At 39.3% G+C, this 23,544-nt stretch overlaps 1 protein-coding gene across 1 annotated transcript in view; it reads left to right on the forward strand.

Annotated features, from left to right (window-relative positions):
- Window positions 1-17,410, forward strand: part of LOC110075337 (scavenger receptor cysteine-rich domain-containing protein DMBT1) — a 45,323-nt gene extending 27,913 nt beyond the window's left edge. The window contains exons 12-21 of the mRNA XM_078390253.1: window positions 791-823; window positions 1,377-1,682; window positions 4,671-4,691; window positions 7,546-7,578; window positions 8,895-9,054; window positions 10,156-10,376; window positions 11,747-11,919; window positions 13,200-13,588; window positions 15,513-15,790; window positions 16,724-17,410. Of these exons, the coding sequence (XP_078246379.1) occupies window positions 791-823; window positions 1,377-1,682; window positions 4,671-4,691; window positions 7,546-7,578; window positions 8,895-9,054; window positions 10,156-10,376; window positions 11,747-11,919; window positions 13,200-13,588; window positions 15,513-15,790; window positions 16,724-16,878 (1,769 nt within the window). The 3' untranslated portion in view covers window positions 16,879-17,410. The remainder of the gene's footprint in view (window positions 1-790; window positions 824-1,376; window positions 1,683-4,670; window positions 4,692-7,545; window positions 7,579-8,894; window positions 9,055-10,155; window positions 10,377-11,746; window positions 11,920-13,199; window positions 13,589-15,512; window positions 15,791-16,723) is intronic.
- Window positions 17,411-23,544: the final 6,134 nt, after the last annotated feature.

Below are 23,544 nucleotides of genomic sequence, written 5' to 3' on the forward strand. Positions count from 1 at the left end.
CTCTCTCTCTATCTATCTATCTATCTATCTATCTATCTATCTATCATGTGTTTGTTTATGTTCACCTGTGTTGGGATGAAGTCTCATCTTGAGTGAGGTGAACTGGAAAAGCCTGAGATGCAGAGTTGGAGCAAACAGTGGTGAGATGCATAGCCCATCTCTGCCTACAGATTGGACAGTATATATATACACGTATATGGTAATTGAGTCAATTGCTATCTTCAGTCAGGTGCTTGAGTTAAAGTATTATCATATATGAAAACTGTGGATTGGAAATCCAATGATTCTGAATGAAACAGTATGAGGATGAGAACAGTCTGTATGCCTTGAAGTTTTGAGTGAAAACTGTTGACTATTGTTTTTAGAAAGGCAATTTGCAACAGGCAAAAGTTGAGGATTTCCACAACTTCTAAATTTTGCACTGAGGTTGAACTTGAAAAAGACATATTCTTCCATCTTCTCATTAAAAAGGGGAAATTGTTTTATTTTATTTATTTAATAAAATAAATAAATATATGGCCTGTTTGGATATATCTGGGAATCATCTGAAAACAAAACAGAGTTTTTCTCTTTCAGGAAAAAAAAAGTATTTTGTGTGAACTTATCCCACTACTTTAGACATGATGTAGTTGGGAAGCTCTACTGCCCTCTTATTACTCTCCTTGTTCCAACCACTTTTTATATATTCGATATTTTATATAGTTGATATCTCTATCTATGTATATCTTTAACTTCTATGAGTATATATTGATTTTGTGTATTGTTCTTATTCTATATATTTATCTTGCAGAGCCAACAACTTCTCCTACTACTGGTAATTTAGGTATGTTTGCTATTGATGTATGGATGTCTGTTTCTAGTTTTGTAATGAACTTACTTTTTTTAAAATATAGATTCTTTTGCAAAATCTTAATACTTCAGATTAATTCATAAAGCTAACTCATGGTTAAGCTTTGGTACAGATTAGGTATATACCTAGGTGTACCCCCTAATAAAGGCTTGGTATCTACAAGAGAAAGCATGAGCATCCCAAGACATTACACTTGTTCCTACCTAACATTTACTTTCACATCAAATGTTCTTACAGTATAGTTTTATACTGACTCTTCTATAACCAAAAGAGGTTTTAATGCTTTCTACTCTTCAAGTAATTCACCATTTGGTGAATAAGTGTATGCACACATATACAGACATTTGAGAGTGTGGATCGAGTTTGAGTTTGTTTTTTTAAAAAAACTTTACTTCCATTTTCTAATCATAGAAGCAAGCCTTTATATTATAAGGCAAGCTTGCAAGCAATTCATGTCTTTCCATTCTATAAAATTAGAACATAAAGTTCATGAATGGCATACACACTTCCTACATTTTTTCCCCAGCACTCCGTTTGGTGAATGGTCGTCATAGCTGTGAGGGCCGTGTTGAACTGAGAGTGAACTACACATGGGGGACTGTCTGTGATGATTCATGGGACCTGAACGATGCAGATGTTGTGTGTAGGCAGCTTGGATGCGGAGAAGCCCTGTCAGCTCCAGGATCAGCACTTTTTGGTCAAGGTTCTGGTCCTATTCTCATGGATGATGTTATTTGCAATGGGAATGAATCTTATCTTTGGGAATGTCAACACAATGGCATTGGAAACCATAACTGCGGCCACAATGAAGATGCTGGGGTCATCTGTTCAGGTACCTTCTGGTGTAATATATATCTTTTATATTTATATATTAACTTTTTTAAAAAATGGTCATCTTGGCTAAACAGAGGGAGTATTGAATCCTAGCCCTGAACTCTCCCGCACCAGTTTTATAAGCCAATGGATTTTTCAGGTGTGTCATAGTCAATAAAAAATGATATAATGTAATCCTCCAGAATTTTAGGAATTGTAAGATTCCTTTAGTCTCTAAGGGGAGAGAAGGGAAAAACGTTGTAGATCCACATAAATGGGACCCATTAGTTAAAAGGGGGAAGGGATTGTGCTCTGCTCCCCCTCTAAATATTCTGAAAATGTATCCTGATCATGTTCTGTACAGCCCTAGATGGTGGTCCTTCAGATACAGATGCCATTATAGCACAACAGATCTCCATTCAGATTCGGTTTTGTGTTGATATCAGGGAGGGCAAAAAGAACTGGTGTTATTTCCTTTATAGGTAGGGAAAACACTTGCCTATTGCATTGGAACGGGAGCAAAAGTTCCCAGCCACAGTACAATGCAGAAAAACCGACAACATTGTCTTAAGAGCTATGAAGAAATGTGTTTCTTTACCAAATACCCATCTTGAATGAGGGCCACCAGCACCCAATGTGGATGAACATTCATCTCTTTTCCTAAGACCCACTAGAAATATACAACATTTACAAAACCTTTGTGGAAGTCCCTCCACCATTTTTAAACTCAGCTGATATTACATATTCCCATATTTATTGGATTTTACCCTGGAGCATCCTTTACCTTTACAGAAAACATGACCCCTGGTGTAAGATGAAAGTGCTAACTCTCACCATTCAGCTGCCATTTATTAAATCCCTCTGTGTGATAGTCTGTGTATTTTCCCTACGTCTCTGCCATTTCTTCCTCGACACTCATCTCCCATAATTTTCCATAAATCCTCCAACACTCAGTTAACACTTGCTGGAGATGAGCATTGGCTGAAGCTTGTACTGAGGGCAGGGTGAGGGCTGTTTTGACAAAAGTTGCTATTTAAAATCTGCCATCAGCTACAACTTCATTTGCTTAAAGAATCATCCAGCAGGTGGCTACAAATGTAGTTCCCTGTGGCTTTGGAGAAGGAATTATATGTCTAAAAAACCTACAGAAATGCCACCAGATGTCAGCATCCAATCACAATTTAGTAATGCTTATGGCGGCATACATATTTTTAAAATGAAAGTGAAGAATTATAGTTTTAGATGTGGAGACAACAGCTCTTTTCTGTCATTAAAAAAGGGAATCAATAAGAAAGTGTGAACAAAGGAAAGGTTTTAATCTGTCTCCTTACCTGTTGCTGTCTTTACATGAAGAAGAGCAGTTACCCATGAAGCCTCTCTACATGATCAGAATTTTTTTTTTTTTCAGGATTCCCAGTCACATGGAGAGAATCTGTGTATAGCATAAACTTTCCTCTTCAATCAGTCCTGTGGTGACAGTGACAGGAAGGGAGTGGGTCTAGAACTCTCTCCTTCATCACATTTGCAAATTAACTCTTTCTAACTGCCTCATTAGGGCGTATGTGTCCTCCATTCAAATCCACCTTTCCTTCATATTTTATTCTAACTCATGAAGAATCAAGAGTATCATATCACATCACACCAACCAGCCTGAAGTGGAAGTGGTAGTGTTTCTGGGATGACCAGAAGATGAAGTCCCCTCTTTTTCCTATTTTATTGTTAACAAATAATGATTAGGAATTCAAGTAACTGCATGAGCAGTTGATGGGGTTTGTTGTCCCCTTTGTATATTAATTTATGTACAGAATGGCACAGCAGAGAGTCTTACCTTGAATAAAGTTATTCATTTAGCAAAAGCACAATTCACATTTAATTCATGTGAGTCAACTATTTCTTTCTCAAGTAGTATATATTTACATAGTCCAAAAGTATAACATTTTAATTGCTTATTACTTGTTTTGGTTGCTTTTAAATTAGTTGCTTGAAGCCTCTGGAATTTCAGAGCTCATCAATCCTTTAACAGGTTTTGTTTGTCTGTTTTCTCTCACCCATAAGGAAACATCCATGCTGACTCCTCTTGCATCATCTGACAGTATATCTTCATTCTAATGCTCTTGCTTGCTTGCTTCTACTGCTACTGCTTCTTTTATGCTGATCTTACTCAGAGACACTTGGCGTTTCTCAAGGTCAATTAACTCATTAATCTCATCTGCCATTTCCCCTTGTAGCTTTACAGAGCAGAAATGCTCTTTGCAAAATATAACACCAACAGCAGTTACTTGTAAGCTCTACTGACTGGCAAAACATGGCAGTAATATTTTACTATGTAACAATTAGATCCATATTTTGAAAGTAGGAATGATTATATTAGTGATCGGTGCTACAGTGGGTCAAATCCAACTGTTAGTTACAACTAGAGTTGGCCCACTGAATAAATAGTGGCAAACTGTTTAACCAAAATTTTGATCCTAACTGGTGCCATATAATGTTGAACTCCTCTTTGCCCCATTCTCCAGGTAATATTTTTGTTTTTCATGATTTTGTACCTCCTCATTGGTGTTGGTTGTGTCTCTTCCCCCCTGTGTATTTGTATAATGCCATTAAAGGTATATTGTATCATATCGTAAATACAACATTACATTTGCTTTGCTTCCCTGCTGCAGACTATAGAACAGCCTCAGGGTGGAAGCAAATAGGAATCCACACATGCCTTCTAGCTTGCGGCACTACTAGCTTTGTAACAGCAACCTCAACAACCATGACCCACCTTTTTACTTTGAGGAAAGCCTCCCAACGAATGAAAAGCAGATCAGTAATTTTTTTAAAAAGGCTAATGACTGTTGTGTGCTTTGCACAGCACTGGGGGAAATATATCTAAAAAACAAAACAAAACACCACAGTATCAAAAGATACTGTTTGTGAATGAGTATTGGCATTGCACGCAATTCTAATTACATTGTTTAAATATTTGCAAAGTACTAAAGGCTCAATCTCCTTTATTTTTCAGGTCATCACTACACAACAACAGGTAATGACTCTTTAAACAAATATACAGAGTTCTTTTCTCTCACTGAAGTAAAGAAATTATTGCATTTGCGTAAGGCACTAGGTTAAGAAAAATCCAACATATTGATTTATTATTATTTGTTGTTGACAAAAAATGTTGTCAGTGATTCAAGTACTGTAGCTGAATCACAATATTTCATTATTTACAATGCAGCAGGTATTGCTCAAATTACGGCAAGGGGCAGCTGTCTGTCAAAGAACATTGAGTTCAAGAAGGCCTGCTCTAACTATTGAGCCATACTATTCTGGTTGGCCTGGTGTGAGTGAAACCAGGAGGGCCAAATCTCCTGATGGTTGAGGGAATCCACCTGCCTGTCACCCGCTCAACAGTCCCTGAGATTTCAAGGGCCAAACTGAGAGGCTTGAGAGGGGGTCCCTTGAAAAGTGTGAGAGGGAATAACATTTTGGTGTCATAGGGAGGAGGCCATTCAGCAAGTACTGAGAAATGGGGACTTTAAAGGCCCAGTGAAAGGCTGCCTCCCAGATACTTTGGGGAGAGGTCTGCAGGCTGAAGACTATGATACACAGTACATCACTTAAAGAAAGAAAAAAAATGTCTTTTTAAAACCAAAGTAAAGAGAAGAGTTTATTTGAAACCATTAGTCAAGCATGAGGAAAACTGCAATTGTGTCAGGATGAGTCCCGAATCCAGTTCAGGGTTGCCTTGTTAGCAACACCTCATGTCTGAGGCTTTAAGGACAAAGTTTGAGACTTGAAGAATGAACCCCAAAGCCTGTAATGGTCAAAACCCAAGAATTTAGTATCGACACCTCATGCAGGAACCTGACATTTTCTGCCCATTTGTTGGGCAATGTATTCTATTCATAAACTGCTCATGGCTTTCCAGTCACGTCAATATATCTTTATTGTTTATTGTCCAACCTTTCCATGGCAATATCCTGTGCCATCTTCATCAGGGAAGGCAAGATATCAATTAAAACAAGGTAAAGATAAAGGTTCCCCTTGACAATTTTTGTCCAGTCGTGTCCGACTCTAGGGGGCGGTGCTCATCCCTGTTTCCAAGACATAGAGCCAGCGTTTGTCTGAAGACAATCTTCCGTGGTCATATGGCCAGTGCGACTTAGACACAGAATGCTGTTACCTTCCCACCAAGGTGGTCCCTATTTATCTAGTTGCATTTGCATGCTTTCGAACCGCTAGGTTGGCAGGAGCTGGGACAAGCGACGGGCGCTCACTCCGTCACGTGGATTCTATCTTACAGCTGAAGATCTACAGACCTTACAGCACAGAGGCTTCTGTGGTTTAACTCACAGTGCCACCACGGCCCCTAACTAAAACAAAGCTAACTTTAAATACAACGTTCTATTATCCAGCTCTTCTGAGCATAGTACTTCCTTCCTCAAAGCTAATGCATTTATTTGTTTTTCTGTAATTTGGATCCAACCTTTATTAATGACATTGGGGAAAAATTGTAGGTATTTCTTCATAGATTAGCTCTTTCATATATAATGGGCTCTAATCCTAGTAAAGGACATACTTGAAGGAAGTATCTGTCAATATTTTCAAAAACGAAAAGGAAGAAACAAAAGGTAAACATTCTTCTTGTTTGCAAAAACTATGGTAAATTTATGCTTTCTGAATATAGAACCCATGGAAGATCTAGTGATAATCTTATTGCTCTGCACATTTATTTATTTATTTATTATTTATTTATTTAATTTATATGCCGCCCACTGTACCCAGAGGTCTCTGGGCGGCTTACAATAATTAAAATTCAATACATTTCATCATTACATCCCCATCAGAAGTTGGGGAAAGAGCCTCCTTGCTGCCAATATGGGACAGTTCTTGAAAGTTACATCATATGCTATATGACAAAGAAATTCATTCTTTTTCCCCCTTGGAAACTGTCCATTAACACAATTGGAGGTGATTGACAACAGAGAGTGACTTTTCCTTGAAAGCCCTACTGATTTTGCAGCAGTTGCTCAGCTCACTCTCCTTGCCCTTCCTTTCTACCAGTGGTCCCAGTTGACGTTAAATTAGTGAAGCCCAGATCTGCAATCCTATAACTCCTGTTTTGGAAGGAAAAGGAGTGGGGAAAGAAGCATGTAGCTGTAGCATGTAACATGTGCATGTTTTACCATGGGGGGGGGGACACATAGCGATTCATAGTGGTTTCATGTGTGGATTGGGAATTTCTTCACTTACTTGAAAGAAAAAAGATGTTGGAGCTCATCTTGATTTCACTGAATCCTAAACAAACCCAGTGAGCGAATACATTGGGCAACTTATAATATCTATCTATTTATCTGTGCACATCATTAAAATAAATATGTAAAGATAAATGTTTTTCTCCTTGTTTGCATTTCATATTTATTCCCTCCCCTTTTATGAGAATTGTATTTAAGTGCTAATATCATATCTGTTTGATTCTGATGTCTGGTTCTGAAGTATAGCTGTTGGTGATGGAAACACATCTGTTAGTTTCTAGCATCTGTGCCTCAGCACATCCCAGTGGGTGCCTCAAAAATGTGGAACATCCTCCACTCATATATGGCAACTTACAAGAATCCATCTACTTTATCTAGCCCTTGCTGCCCTTGTCTGTCACTTGATGAGTTTCAATTTTAGTTCTATTTTGTTGTTGATTGTATTTGGTTTAGTTTATATATGGCTGTATACATTTTATACAATAAATTACACTTTTCACTTTAATTTTGAAAAGCATATAAATATGACAAAGTGTGAAGTAATATCCAAAATCCTTAAAAGTGAAATTACAATAATTTACTGATTAACATACTTATGCTTTCTCTTTCTTTCTCAATCCCCACCCCTATTTTTACCTTTAGTAAGACCGACTCCTACATGGTGGCCACGTACAAGTAATATTTAATTTTATAACTTTATATTTTTATAATTTCATGTGTTACTTTGTCTTAATTCTCACCCTGTATATTACAATATGGCATGACAAACTCTGATTTAGTTTTGTTTTTATTTTGCTACTAAAACAATCAACTTCTAGTCATAGAATAAGGACTGCATTGTCCACTATTGTGAAGAAGGTTACATACTAAATAAGTCAGGTTCCTCTAGGAATTTGCCTGTAAAAGTTGTTCAGTTTTGGCATTTAAAATAAATGTCAGGGAGGTAAATGCTTACAGGGGCAAGGAAGTCTTCTTGCCCCAAACGTCCCCACACATGTTGGTGCTGCCCACTCTAATCCAGCCTTCTCATGAGAGGGTTGTAAAGGTATGAAGAGGGATTCTTCAGAATGCTTCCAACTCTGAACACTCTTAGAATCCTACCCTAATCAGGGCCCCAATAATGCCTGATCAGAGAAGCATCCCGAAGTGTGGCCAGTTCACCTCATTGAGGCTCAAATGATAAGTTAAGAGAATTACTGGTATGTACTTTCTGTTAGTGGTTGTTGTGGGTTTTTTGGGCTCTTTGGCTGTGTTCTGAAGGCTGTTCTTTGTAACATTTTGCCAGTCTCTGTGCTGTCCTCTAAAGATGTCGGCCACAGAGACTGGCGAAACGTTACAAAGAACAACCTTCAGAACACGGCCAAAGAGCCCGAAAAACCCACAACAACCATTAGATCCCAGCCATGAAAGCCTTTGCTTTCAGTAACAGAATACTTTCTGTTACTTTTCTCAGGGTAGGCAGCTTGTTCAAAACCCTGTGCCTGAACAATGAGACCATCAACTGAAGCCTGTGTTTAGCTCCCAATGATCAGCCATAAAACAAAAGCAATCCATTTTTGTGGATTGAGACAAGCTCAAGCTAAGATCAACAATCGCCTGTCACTTCTTAAGGGATCTTGCTAATTGTATTATTTAGTTTTGCCTGTTTGATTCCCATTTTGACTCTTTTGTGACAGATTGAGGGTGGTGCCCGGCATCCACAGGAACATGGGAGCTAGCGCATTTACACCTGTCACGTTTTATTGACTCTCTGTCTCTGGACACCAGGATTAATGAATCAATGTCAACCAAGCCCAATTTCAAAACACTGGGCAAGGCTGAAAGAAGAACACTGAAATGTTCCCCCCTCAGAAAGAAGGATAAGATGGAACTTTATGTTCTGGATTCTAGAAATGATCAAGTGTAGATACTTAGATGTGTTACAGTTTAAATCCATCATATCCCCGTCCTCCATGACAATATGTGTTGTGTGTTTTACACTGATTTCTTAGCTTCAGCAACAAATTATTCTTGTGGCGGTTACCTTGGACATCCATCTGGGACACTCCAAAGCCCACTTTATCCTTTCAACTATCCAAACAATGCTGACTGTGTGTGGGAAATACAAGTGGGAGGCAACACCCGTGTTACACTTACAATCCAAAATTTAATGTAAGTAGATGTCTAATACAAAATGCTACCTACTCTTCATGTCAAAATCAATCTTGAAAGAAATATTATTATACATGTATAGTTCGAATGCGTATTTTGCAAAATATATTGCTGGAAGACAACAGATTTGACTGGTGCTCTCCAATGTCACTGTGGCTGAATCCAAGCTCATTGAGTCACAGTCTGAGATCTTCATGCTTTTCTTCACCACCTCTCTGGAGAAGCATGGAGTCAGTGGACCTATACACATGCCAAAATATATTCTCTCAAAAAATGACCACCACATTCTTTGTTCTTCTATCATTGGTGTCGTATGTGAGTATTATATCCTCAACTTTTGTATCAAGGGCATCTTTCTTGTCGTACACAGTTGAGGTCAATAGTTAATTTCGAGAAACAAGAAAGAACTCATGGCTGAAGATTGTTTGGAAATTACCCTGCCTTGAATTGTGCCTTGTAACTCCAGGTGCATTGTAAAAAAACATTTATTCACTGATGATTGCTCAGATTAGGCCTTTTTGGGGAGTCTGTTTCTTTCACTCCTAGTTTATTGATCTAAGTCCTCACTTACTTCACTGAGTATGTATGAGGAATGGAGCATTGTGCTGGTAAATGTTGTGTGTGTGTGTGTGTGTGTGTTTAGTCGTTAGTTGTGTCCGACTCTTCGTGACCCCATGGACCAGAGCACGCCAGGCCCTCCTGTCTTCTACTGCCTCCCAGAGTTGTGTCAGGTTCATGTTGGTTGCTTTGCAGACCAATGGAAAAATGGAAAAATAAGCAAGGAAATGCTTCTGTATTAGTATTTGTCACAATGTCAACCAAAAAGCAAAGGTAAACAATGTGGCCCCCCACAAAAAACCTGCCACTCTCTCCCTATCCCATTCAGTCCATGACAAGACACTCAATGAAATGCTTGATCTGAAACAAATTTGGCTCAGCCCTGATCAGGGAATATTTCTTTAGCATCATGTTCCCAATGAAGAAAAAAAAGTCAGTGTCCACCTCTAGAAATATGGAATTAATTGTAAATGTTGATTCTGCTTCATGATATTTATGTAGCATATTATCCATACAAACTAAGTCCATGTTTGTTATTTCCAGACTAGAAACGTGTGACAGATACAGGTGCCCATGTGATTTTGTAGAAATCTATGATGGACCACTCCACACGTCACCACTGCTTGGAAGGGTATGTTATGGCTCCTACCAAACCTTTACTTCAACCTCCAACATGATGACGGTGAGGTTCCACAGTGACAGTGCCATCACGGCAAGAGGATTTTTTGCAAACTATTACACCATCCCCGCAGATCAGAATACAAGTAAGTGTAACCATGGTTGTTAGTTTCCCCTCCACCCTTTCTTTCTTTATAGGATCATTGTTGACATTGATGAGTTCCTTTGGAGTTATCGTGGCTGTCTTTATTCCCTCCATACAACACATTTCACACCTTTGCTGTGTTCAAGCCTGTCACAGATCTTGATGGTGGATGCCTCTTGATGGCTTGCTTGCTTGCTTGGGAATATAGGTTCCCAGGCCTCCTAAGAGCCATACATTATAGAATCAGGCTGGAGGTTGGGATGAAGTAATTACTTCCTGCCTGAAGTGCCTAAGGCATAACTAAAGTTATGACCAACTTATCTGAGGCAGGAAAGAGCTGGATTGTCCTAAACAGTATGCCTGGTGTCATATGTCATGTGGCATGAGCCTTGTTTCCACATGTAAAGATCAAGTGGTTTCAGGGCATGAAACCACACCATACCTGAAGTGGTCCTGTTCAGGCTCTTCCTTCCTTTAAAGGGAAAGAAAGAAAAACAAAAACAAAACAAAATATCTCCCATCTTGTCCCCTCCTGACAAGAGGGGGAGTGGAGAGAAGCTTTCTATGTAACCAGTTATTTCCTACAGTGGCAAAGCAAAGTGACAGCCAGCCACCTGCTTTGGTTTGATCCGAGCGATCACATATGCTGAAACCAAACCAAAAAGAAGAGTGATCCTACATTCACTAAAAAAAACCAGGGACCTAAAAGGGTATGGATAAGCATGGATGAAGGACAGGTTCATTTGTGATTGCCCATCAGTCCCAGGGCTGAGTGGTTAAACTGCAGTGGTTAAACTCTGCTCACAACCTGAGTTGGATCCTGATGGACTCAGGAAGCTGCTTCAGGGTCACCTCAACTTTCCATCCTTCTTAGGTTGGTAACTGAGTACCCAGCTTGCTGAGGGGCAAGTTGTTGTTCGCATAATTACTGTATGTTGTAAACTGCCCAGAGAGTGATGTAGCATTATGCAGCTATAAGTCAACCAAGCACTATAAGTCAAACAACAACAACATATATCATGTGGTTGCCAGAAAAAGGAGCAAACCAGCCTGTTCCCAAAGCACACCAACCCATGCAACTCTATCGACATGCACATGGAGTTAAATTTTTTTACCCTCCCTACAATTGCAGCATAACAAGAGATAAACCCATTCCTAAAACTATTTTAGTGACTTTTTTGCAAGCCACTGGCCTTGCTGCTGGTGGTTTTCTGTGACTTGTAGTCCCGGAAAACTCACTTTCCTCAACTCTATTGATGACTGCATTCAAAACAAACAAACAAACAAACAAAACAAGAAAGATTGTGTTAACATTGCGCCTCGTCTGTTTCAGAGTTTTATACTAATAATGTTTCTTTTTCCTCTTGCCAGATCTTTTCTGTTTACCAGAGTACATGCAGGCTATTGTCAGTAGAAGATACTTGGAAACCCAGGGTTATTCTCCATGGGATGCCCACTTGATTGACCCATACTGCAGACCAAAGATCACACCGTTTTACATCATCTTCAACATACCGTACAATAGATGTCAGACCAGAAGAGATGTACGGAGATTTGTGAATCAGTTCTAAATGTCCCTCCATCAACCTTCCATCCTTCCCTCCCTCCTTCCAACCCTCCCTATATGCTCCCTAGAACTAAAACATACACCCAAGGTTTTGAGAGTATAGCAGATGAACCATAAGGGATAGTTTTGCTCTCTTTCTCAAGAGGTGAACAATTCAATTTTGAAAGAAGTTAGAGCATGAGGATCACTGTGACATTACCCAAGATGTTTGAAAAGGTGGTTCTGGAATGGGAAAAATTATTGCATAGGACTGGAGTTCTGCTATCTTGGCTGTGTGGAAAGGAGTTAGGGTGTGTAGAAGATCCCTTGCTCAAAATGTAACTTGATTATGGAACCTTAGTTGTTTCTTATTCTGGTTCCTTCCAGCATAGAGACTTTTTTCTCCCCCATGCTGTAATTGAATAGAGAGACCAGTCAATTGTTTAAATATATGGAATGTGCAGAACTGAAGTAGAACACTTTAATGAATCTATATAAATTGTAAATGATGAGAAGCTATAGTTAGTTTGTTATTATGTTCTTCATCCTGTCTTCCAAGTATGTGGACTAGGCTTGCCTTTCCAACAACAAACAATATAGTGTGAATTTTTGTATGGTATGAAAAACATTTATGGATAACCAACCTGAGTTTGAATCCCTGCTCAGCCATGGAATCTCAGTGGGAGAATGGAACTGGCAAAATCTCTCTCACTTACTTTGAAAGCCCTTTTAGGGTTCCTATAAGTTGGTTTGCCTTGAGAGCACATAATAACAATGAAAAACAGATGGTGTAATACAAATATAAGGAAGCAAGTAATGCAAGAGACCCTGGAATTGGATCAATTCACATAGTTTTGAAATATCAAATGCACATTATTTCTCTACCGATGAAATATTTGGCTTTAGATAATAAAAATCTCTGTGTAATTTAGTAGTTTACAGATTTCATGTCCAGAGCTTAGAATTGTCATAGATATAATGGTCAAAATCCTACTGTGTTTTTTGCTGCAACTTGGCAGTCAATAATAAATGCGTGCACACACACACAAACACACACAGAGAGAGAGAGAGAGAGAGAGAGAGAGAGAGAGGGAGGGAGGGAGGGAGGGAGGGAGAGTTTGTCCTAATTGATGGGCACATACTGGTCGTGTACCCAGTTGATAGACCTATTCCAGTTGAAACTAATGATTGGATTAAGCCAATTTTTTTATCGTACCTCCACTGTTGATACCAGCAAAGAAAAAGACTTCTCTTTGTTCTCTTTCATGTTTTGAACAGGCTGATGCTGACACTATTATTTACTCCAATCTCATTGCGGCAAGTGCTCCAGGTGCTGTAATTAAAAGAAGAAAAGATCTTCACTTGCATGTCAATTGCAAAATGCTTCAACATACTTGGATAGAAACAATGTATGTTGCTGATGACGCAGAGGAGTACAACAAAACTCAGTATGGCCAATACGATGTCAACCTTACATTCTTTGGTTCATCTTCCTTCTGGCGTCCAGTGTATGACACACCTTACTATGTGTCATTGGGTCAGGTTTTATTTTTGCAGGCTTACCTTCACAGCTCTGACTCCGAGCTTCAGCTATTTCTGGACACTTGTAAAGCATCACCCAATTACAACGATTTTACATCACTGACCTACACTATAATTGAGAATGGGTAAGGAGTTGAAACACTGTGTTCTAAAATTGTCTGTCTGTTTATTTGAGTAGAAGATGCATGAATTTTGATTGCTTTTGATTTGATTTTGTTTTCATTTTCAGAATATGTGTATGTGGTTAGATAGCTATGGTATTAGACTACCTATTATGACCATCGCAAATTAGGAATATCAAAGAGAGGGATTATAGCAGTCTGGATTCATCCCCTTATATATCTCTGTCTCTGTCTCTGTCTCTGTCTCTGTCTCTCTCTCTCTCTCTCTCTCTCTCTCCCAACAAGAAACAATATGGAATGGATAATTTTACCATAGATTCCTTATCTGGTAGACGGACAAATTGTTAGTAGTAGAACAGTTAAATTAGCATAGTCCTTAGTGTGCTAATATAGTTGCACAGCTGACTGACTGAAGCTTGCTTTATTTAAAAAACCCTTCTTCTGTCTGGATTTCTTATGTCAATCCTTCTAAAATAACAATATCTAAATTATGCTAAGCTGATTTCCTTGAGCAGAAATGTTTTTAACACCTCTTTATTAACTAAGATGTTCCTTGCTCATATTTACAACATTTATAGAATCACTGCATTCCATAGAAAATCAGGAGAGAGAGAATTTGGCATGTATTTGCCACTCTCAGGAAAGTGAAACTTAGATTAGTGTTTTGTTTGAAGTTACCTTAAGCAACTGACATTGTGAAGGTGAAGATTATAGACTTCTTTGGCTTTCCTGGAAGATTAAAAATATGTATTTTATGAGATTAAGTCTTGTAAATTAAAGGGGTGGTAAAAACTAGAAAGATAAGTTTACTGTATACAATTAAATTCTGAATAAATAGAACATTTTTCAATGGAATTGCATTTTGCTCCTCTTCCAAATAGCTGAGCTTACTTCATGATTCAAGTAAATCTATCAGCTAAATGGATCAGACTTCTCTGCTTCATCACCAAAACACCATCATGTGTTCCTCAGCCATAATTAGAATATGATATATTAGAATAACATATGTATAATAGTATGCAGTGGAAATAACTTGCTGGATATTTGTTCTCACTTTATAATATATCAGGCAAAAACAAAAGGGAACCAAAAAAACCCAAGGTGACAAAGTCCCACTGTGCACGGGAAGGCGGGACTCTCAGTGCCAGCTGGCCATGGCAAACTGTACGCTAACCCGGGATCAAACAGGCAGCATGGCTCTGAATGTCAGTTGCTGGGGGATGCAAGCGGGTGGGTGCCGTTCACCATTTGGCTGGTCATTATGGAACCAGAACATGGGCTCTTCTCAACTTCTATCTTAGATTCAGTTGCTTCTCCTCCTTCTTTACAAGCTGGTTCTGATGACCCTCTTTTATACAGATATATCCAAACATATATCCAATATGAGCAGGGAGAATTGGGATCAGATCTTTGCTCCTTGACATCTCATCTCCAGCACAATGTTTATGCTGTCATTTTGGCAAGGGCACTTCATGAGGAACCTGCCAATCTTTTTTGTCTTTCTCACATGCCCACATTATTGTATTTTTATATAGTTTTGTGTAGTTTCTGTTTATTTGGGTAAAAAGAGTTTTTTAACCATTGATTGTTGGAGAACAACTGAAAAAGAAAGGAACAGATTATAGCCTTCTTTCTCTTCCTCCTAACTGTGTAACATTTTGTTTTAATAGCTCAGTCTTTAAGTTCAAGTTAAATATAGCAATATAGGTATGTTCCAGGAATCAAAGGTACTGATATTTATACTGATGAGGATGAACTTTGTTCCCTTAATAATCTGATGTTGAGTAAATCTGGATCTACCCTATTGCACTGAAACAAATAGAGCTTTTGTTTCATTGCTGTTCAAGAGGATTCCTTTTTTATTTCTAACGTGATTGTGTGTACTGCCAATTAATGCAGGCTTTGTTGTTGTTCTGTTTCTGTACAGATGCATCAGAGACCCTACCTACCAGACATATTATTCACCAAGTAGAAATATGCTTCGGTTTTCCTTCCAAGCCTTTGACTTCATTCGCAGCTATCCATCCGTTTACCTGCAGTGTAAAGTGGTGATATGCAGAGCGTATGACTATAACTCCCGATGCCAGAGGGGTTGTGTGAATCTGCCCAGATCTAAAAGAGATACAAGCTCCTATCAGGAAAAAGTCAATGTCATTCTTGGGCCAATTGAACTGGAAGAAAAGGGCTTACAGAACAGGAATTCTGGTAAGCCAAAGCAATGCTTCTCATAGAGTTTGTTCACGCCTTTTCATTCTATGTCAGTGGCTGTCATCATTGAGCTGTGGGGAGTGTTAAGGCAGAACAAATACTGTACTATACGTGATGAGAGAGGGAGAGGCACTGGGAAGCAGGGTATAATTTGAAATATTAATAATGATCGCTATCCTGACTAGCACTCTATCGGACCACTTAATGCATTTCCATGCCCTCCTTGCCCAACTGTAGCTCTGGATGAAACTTTACTCTCCTGGATGTACTTTACTTTCCTGAATGTATGACCCTGTCATGAGACAAAGTAAGGCAGCCCCTGATGAGAAAAGATTAGAGGTGGGGGAAAGTGTTAGGCAAGAGCCCCTTGCAAGACATGCGGCGAGTCTGGTGGTGGACAGCTTCTGCTACTGAAGTGTGCTCCTATGGCCAGTTCTCTCAGCTTCTATCTGTGGGCAGTTTGCAGACTAAGAGGGCAGGGGTACCTCACCCGTAAAACCTGGAGGGCTGCCCCTCTGTCCTGGTCACAGGCTGCCATAGCTTCTATGCAAAGAACAGGAAAGTGTCCACCTTTTCGTTTGCCTCAGGCTGGCTCTGTTCCATATGGCCTCCTTCATTTCATGCCTCCTCATCACAGCTCTGCCCCCTTTTATTTACCATGGTCCCAGCTGACACAGTGAGAACATAGGCCTAGGGCTGTAATCATTCCTGTTTCAGCCATCCATTAGCCCACTGCTTCTTTTACTTGTTGATCGGATCATTTTCCCGAAGGGTGAAAGTGAGGCAGTACCACCGTTTCAAAAGCTACTTGCAAACAAACGATGTTATGGAAGTCAGTGGCCTAGTGACTTGTAGGAGGTTGGTATCATGCACTTCAGTGATGACTCCAGCAGATAATGTATTACATATTTTCTCTTTATTGAATTGCAGAGACAGAACAAAAGCTGCAAGAAAATATGGAAACGCATGACTCTCATGTACCATACATAGTTGCGGCTGTCATCCTGGCCGTTGTTGTTGCGACTCTTGCAGGATTTATTTTGAAAAACAAATGGAAAAAACCAATTCCATATGAGATAATGTGAAAGCTTAAAACCTCAGGGGGGAAATCCAATAAATAGATTTGAACATGATTAAACTCATTTATTTCTTTGGATTTGGATACAACTAACTGTTGTCTAGATTAAGAAGTTTGTGTTTGACAAGCAGATTTTCTGTACTGAATGCTATCGCTCAATAATTGTGAGCCACATTCCTATGATTTACTTAGGTTTTACATTTATACAAAAGTAACAGGAAAATATGTGGCACATATATGGAGCTGTACAAGACAGCCATTCATCTGTATCAACAAGGATTAAATGTTAATGTGAAATTCTGCTTTGGCTGACTCTCAGTGCAGCTGTGATGAACATGTTTGTGGAGTTCTCTTGCAAATATTCTTTATTTACAAATGCAATACGTTTTTATTTCCTCTCTTTTTTCTAACCGAAAATTGTTGATAACTACTAGATTGCTCTGAGTTTTGCTTGAGTGGTTCCCTTCTGTACTGGCAAGATAAATTACCAAAGCCTTGAAACCTCCTTGACCTCCATAAAACTCTATCCTTAGTATTCATTCGTTCTTTGTACTTGCCTTACTACGTTCCTTCCTTACTTTATCAAGAAGACATCTTCTTCTCCATAACTCTTAGTACATGGCTCTAGGTTCATTTGCCTTTACCTGTTTCTTGATTATGATTATTTCTTCATCTATCACACATGGTTATATATTTTTTCCTGTGCTACTATAATTTATTAAACTTTCTCTGCTTTTTTAAACATTTTATTGAATTAATACACTATAAAACATACAGCTTACATCATCAAAAACACCAACCAAAAAACCCTCCTACTAAGCTAAACCATCCCCCCTTTGGAGTCAGAGACTCCAGCTTCGTTTGACTCTCTGTTCTCTCCAGCTGGGTTCCCAGTGTGAACTGAATACATATATATTTATTAATTACAATAAATATTTGATGGATATACGCAGAGATCCTGGACTTCATGATTTTATAGCTGTCCCTTCAGCAATTATATTCAATTCTGTAACATGCAATTAAAATTAGTCTTCTCTCTTTCCATCTTACTACCATTCCATGCTTTGCAACTTCTGTGTTCCTGACATGCTAGAGCAAAAACCAAAACAAAATAAAACTTGTGGCCATCCTCCATTTGCAGTATATCACAGAAGTGAGTACACCCCCTCACATTTCATAAATATTTTAGTATATCTTTTCATGTGACAACACTGAAGAAATGACACCAGGCTACAATGTAAAGCAGTGAGTACACAGCTTGTATGACAGTGTAAATGTGTCGTCCCCTAAAAATAATGCAACACATAGCCATTAATGTCTAAACCACTGGCAACAAAAGTTAGTACACCCCTAAGTGACAATGTCCAAACTGGGCACAAGTAGCTGTTTTCCTTCCCTGGTGTCATGAGACCCGTTATTGTCACAAGTCTGAAATGTGAAGGGGCAGCAGATGGTAACACTGTCACTCTCAGATTAGTCACTGGAAGTTCCACATGGCACTGAGGATCTGAAAAAATGAATTGTTGCTCTACATAAAGATGGCCTAGGTTATGAGAAGATTGCCAAAACTGTGAAATTGAACTGCAGCATGGTGGCCAAGACCATACAGCGGTTTAACAGGACAGGTTTCACTCAGAACAGGCCTTGCCATGGTCAATCAAAGAAGTTGTGTGTCTGTGCTCAGTGTCATATCCAGAGGCTGGCTTTGGAAAATAGACATATGAGTGCTGCCAGCATTGCTGCAGAGGTTGAAGGGGTGGAGGGTCAGCCTGTCAGTACTCAGAACATACGCTGAACACTGCATCAAATTGGTCTCCAGGGCTGTCGTCCCAGAAGAAAGCCTCTTCTAAAGATGATGCACAAGAAAGAAACAGACTAAAGACATGCATCTCTGGAACCATATCCTGTGGTCCAATGAGATGAAAATCAACGTACAGTGGTGCCTCGCAAGACGGGCGCTCCGTTTAATGACGAATCCGCATTACGACAAGGTTTTTGCGATCACAAAAGCGATTGCAAAATGATGTTTTGAATGGGGGAATTTCACTGCGCGATGATCGGTTCCCTGTTTCAGGAACCAATTTTCGCTTCCCGACAATCAAAACAGCTGATTGTCGGGTTTTCAAAATGGCCACCGGGTGCTCAAAATGGCTCCCCGCTGTGTTTAGGAGCCATTTTTCGCTGCACAGGCACCCAAAAATGGCCACCCCTATGGAGGATCTTCGCTGGACGGTGAGTTCTTAGCCGATTGGAATGCATTAACCAGGTTTTAATGTGTTTCAATGGCTTGTTTATTTTCGCTTTACAATGTTTTCATGCTACAGTGATTTCGCTGGAACGAATTAATGTCATAATGTGAGGCACCACTGTATTTGGTTCAGATGGGGTTGATAGTAGTAAAAATGTTTGACTTATTCAATTAGGCAGAAGCCTCGTAAAAGCAGGCTATTGTTCTCACTTGAAACAGGTCGTTAGAAACTTATTCAGAAGAGAGATTATCTAGCCTCGTAAAAGCAGGCCCGACCCCCCCTCCCCCTTTCTTTCTTCGCAGCTCAAGGACTAACGCTTCTTGAGAAGCAACATGCTTACAGTAGATAAGAATGGAATGCAGAGGTTAACAAAAGACAAAAGACGATTTAGGGAAAGTGATCTGTTTGCGCATGTTTAAAATGTGTTTTCACTAATCCAATGAATTATTGCTAACTAACTTAATGACCTTTTAAGGAGATTGTGAGCCCACCCCAATCGCCCTGAAGGGACAGGCTATAAGAGATTGTACCAGTTCCTTTGTTCTTTGGAGAAACCCATTATCACCTTAAGTAGGTGATTTGCTTTCTCCCCGCTTCTGCAGTAGCGTCTCTATCTTGTAATAAACAAACCTCAATAAAAAAGCCTCCGTGTCTCAGTTCTCTCATTTTTAAGAGCTTTCCCTTTTAGAGAACCGGATAACAGGGTGAAGCATGTGTAGCGGCAACCAGGTGAGGAGTACAAAGACAAGTGTGTTGTGGCTACAGTCAAGCATGATGGTGGGAGTGTCATGGTCTGGGGCTGTACTCACTTTTGTTGCCAGCGGTTTAGACATTAATGGCTGTGTATTGCATTATTTTGAGGGGACAGCACATTTACACTGTTATACAAGCTGTATACTCACTGCTTTACATTGTAGCCAAGTGTCATTTCTTCAGCGTTGTCACATGAAAAGATATACCAAAATATTTATGAAATGTGAGGGGTGTACTCACTTCTGTGATATACTGTAAGTGAGAAATACTCTGAGCAGCTTCATGTTTTAGAATCACTGGAATCATGTATCACATTCCAGAGATCTGTGGGCCTAAGGTTTACATGAATATTGCAAATCCAATGAGAACTTTTTAAGGACTTTGCCTTGTTCTAAAAAATACAGACAAGAAATGGGCAACAATAATTTGAGCAAGTCTCACTCAAGTTTGATATACACGTGTTTCTTAGGTCCCATACATCAGAAAGGCACACTTGCAGAAACTGATTGGAGAAATGCCCACAAATTCTTGGCATCTCAAAAGTCAGTATTAAGATTGTTAATGTTTGCATAACCTTAAGTCTAACAGGGAAGTTAGGTCTAAGGGGAATGCAAGAGAGAGAACTGATAGCACTTAAAATTGAAGTCTGTTATCTAGATCAAGAAAATTAGGGCCTGCACGTCTGTTCTTTGGAGAGTAGCAGCTCTCTATGTCTCATACTTTCCCCATTATAACTGGCAGAGCTAAATGAACAGAAGAAGGCTCAGATGGGTGAAGACAGGGTGCCAGAGAGAGTTGGGGCAAAATGTGTGTACATTCAGACATTCATATATGCCCACCTCACTCCAGTTCTGTCTTCCTTCTAATGGATGCCCATTGCATCCTATATCAGATTCAAGGTTTTGACACTCACATACAAAGCCCTCCATGGTTTGGACCCATATTACTTGCCAAGCATTTTTCCTTAATGTCATTCACTCAACCCACATGATCATCCCAGCTGGGTCTCCTCTAGGTGGCCACCCCGAGGGAGGCCCATAAATACTCTAAAGGAGGTAGGGCTTTCTTTGCAGTGCCTCCAACTTCACGGAATCAGCTTCTGGATGAGTTCCATCTAGACCCCTCCCTGTTGACATTTAGGAAGCAATTAAAGGTGTTGCTTTTCAAGGAGGCTTTCCAAACCAACCTTAGTTGATCCCTCCCCCCTTCCTCTGTCTGCTCTGGGTTTATATGATTAGTCTCTCCCATTTATTTTTAGGGTTGTTGCTGTTGATTTTCATGTTTTTATATTTATTTTTGTTCTCTGTTATACATGAGTACTGTATATAGTAGTGCCTTGGCACTAATGGGAGTGGGATACAAATTGAATAAATAAATATAAATAAATACATCTCTCACACATAAAGCCAGGAAGACAAGTATTTGCACGCATACTGACTGAACAAGGGCAGAAATAAATGGATTAAATGAGGAAAACCTGAGGTTTTGTGGGGTATGTGTAGATGTTATGCCCCCTTTGCCCCCTAAGGGACTCTTTCTAAACTCAGACCACAGACTCTTTCCTTAGGATTTACCACCCACTGTGCTAAAGCAATTAGTGCCATATAGTTTATGAGGAAATTTCTCCTCACTACAACTTTAAACATAAGCATATATGTTAAAATTAGCCATTGTATACGTAAATGAATAGGCAATATATTTTCTTATGCTGTATAGCAGTGGTTCCCAACCTTGGGTCCCCAGACATTCTTGGGCTGCAACCTCCAGAAGCCTTCACCACTAGCTGTACAGGCGAGGGCTTCTGAGAGTTGCAGTTCAAGAACATAAAGGTTGGGAACCACTGCTCTATAGTATAGGATATCTCAATGTATTTCCCAGTTCATTATGGGATTCAACCATTGCTTCAGAAGCCTAAAGACATACATCACTACCTTTAACAAACAGTACCCTAAAACCATAAATCAATAAATCCACACACCTTCTGGAGAAAGAACACACATTTATCACATAAAAAGAATAACCAGATGTCCTCTAGGATATATTCTGAGAAAAGAGCTTCAAAGGAATACCAAGTTAATTTCTTCTTTTATGGCCTTTTGTGTGTTTACCCATTATAACTATAACTGTACATCTTGTTTCTTCAGACTCTATTAGCTAGCATAATAAATACTTTCCTGAAAGAAAACTTCAATTCATGCCGCTTGGTTTACTGTAAGAAGAAAAGGCTTTATAGTTAAAAGAGCAACCACTGTAACAATGGGGATAAATATGAAATTATGTTCTGATGTTCAACATGTTTTCTTAAAAATAAATATTATTTTATTGAGAAGAATTAGATATAGTCTTGAAATGGCCCATCTTTACTGTCATTCCACAAGCAAGTGAAGACCTTTTTTTTTTAAGTGAATGACTGCCGAGTGCAGTTTTTAAAATAGAATATTATACCTTACTGCATTGAACGTGTTTTGGTGCTACTTGCGGGTGGGTTTTGTTTTTGTTTTTGCATTGCATTCATTGGTCCTTTTGGTATTGTATACTCCTTGTTACTAATTACTATCTTTTAATTGTTGTAAGCTGTCTTGAATCCTTTTTAAAGAGAAAAGCAGGTTAAAAAGATGGATGGATGGACAGACAGATGGACGTATGGACGAACAGACAGACAGGCGGATGGAATCCAGGTCCATGACAGCACAGATGCTGCATTTGCTACTACACATGGCCTGGCACTATCTAAATGGACCTTGTCAACCCTCAAGACTATGGAGCTCCTGAGTTGAGCCCCAAGGGCCAGTCCTAGTTGCATTTCTATATGTCAAAATCCCCAAGCATAACCTAAGTAAACAATAGGGCACAGATTGGTTCTGATTGTAATTTTCAAAACTCTGGATTTTGAAAGAAGGAAATTATGCGGAAAGACTTGTTCATTCTGAATCTTCCAGGCAGTTTTAGAAACAGAAGAAGTAAACAGCTTTGGGTTGTCCTCTTTCTTTTGGCAACATCAGTTGCTTTCCTGCACTTAGCTGTATTTCTAGGATCAAAGAAATACACTGAGAAAATGCAAAAGCTACAGTTTTATAAAAGAACTAGGTAAAGCTTTGTCCATGTAAAGAGCAGTAGCAACAACAACAATAATAAATAAATAAATAAATAAATAATAAATAATAAATAAAAATACAGAAAGAAGGGAGCAGAGCTTATGCATTTCCCCTCCATATGTATTTCACTCAGTTTTAACTGACCTGAAGAGAGTTCACGCAGAACCCAAAAGTGGATGGCTGATGAAGAAACATGTTCATGATCTAGTGATTTATTTTAACAGAGTATAAGGTAGGATTGTTGTTGTTTAGTTGTTAAATTGCGTCCGACTCTTCATGACCAGAGTACGCCAGGCCCTCCTGTCTTCCACTGCCTCCCGGAGTTGGGTCAAATTCATCTTGGTTGCTTCGGTGACACTGTCCAACCATCTCGTCCTCTGTTGTCCCCTTCTCCTCTTGCCTTCACACTTTCCAAACATCGGGTAGGGTTGAGAAACCATGTTTTTTCCCCCTCTCCCCCCATAATTCTCATTGGCCTCACTTATGCGACCATGGGAGATACAATACAAAGCATCTGGAAAGCCAATGGTTCCTCTAAGGTGAATTTTCTTCCTTTCAGCTATAAGCTCCTATAGC

The sequence above is a fragment of the Pogona vitticeps genome, chromosome 3 (assembly GCF_051106095.1).
Source record: "Pogona vitticeps strain Pit_001003342236 chromosome 3, PviZW2.1, whole genome shotgun sequence".
NCBI lineage: Eukaryota > Metazoa > Chordata > Lepidosauria > Squamata > Agamidae > Pogona > Pogona vitticeps.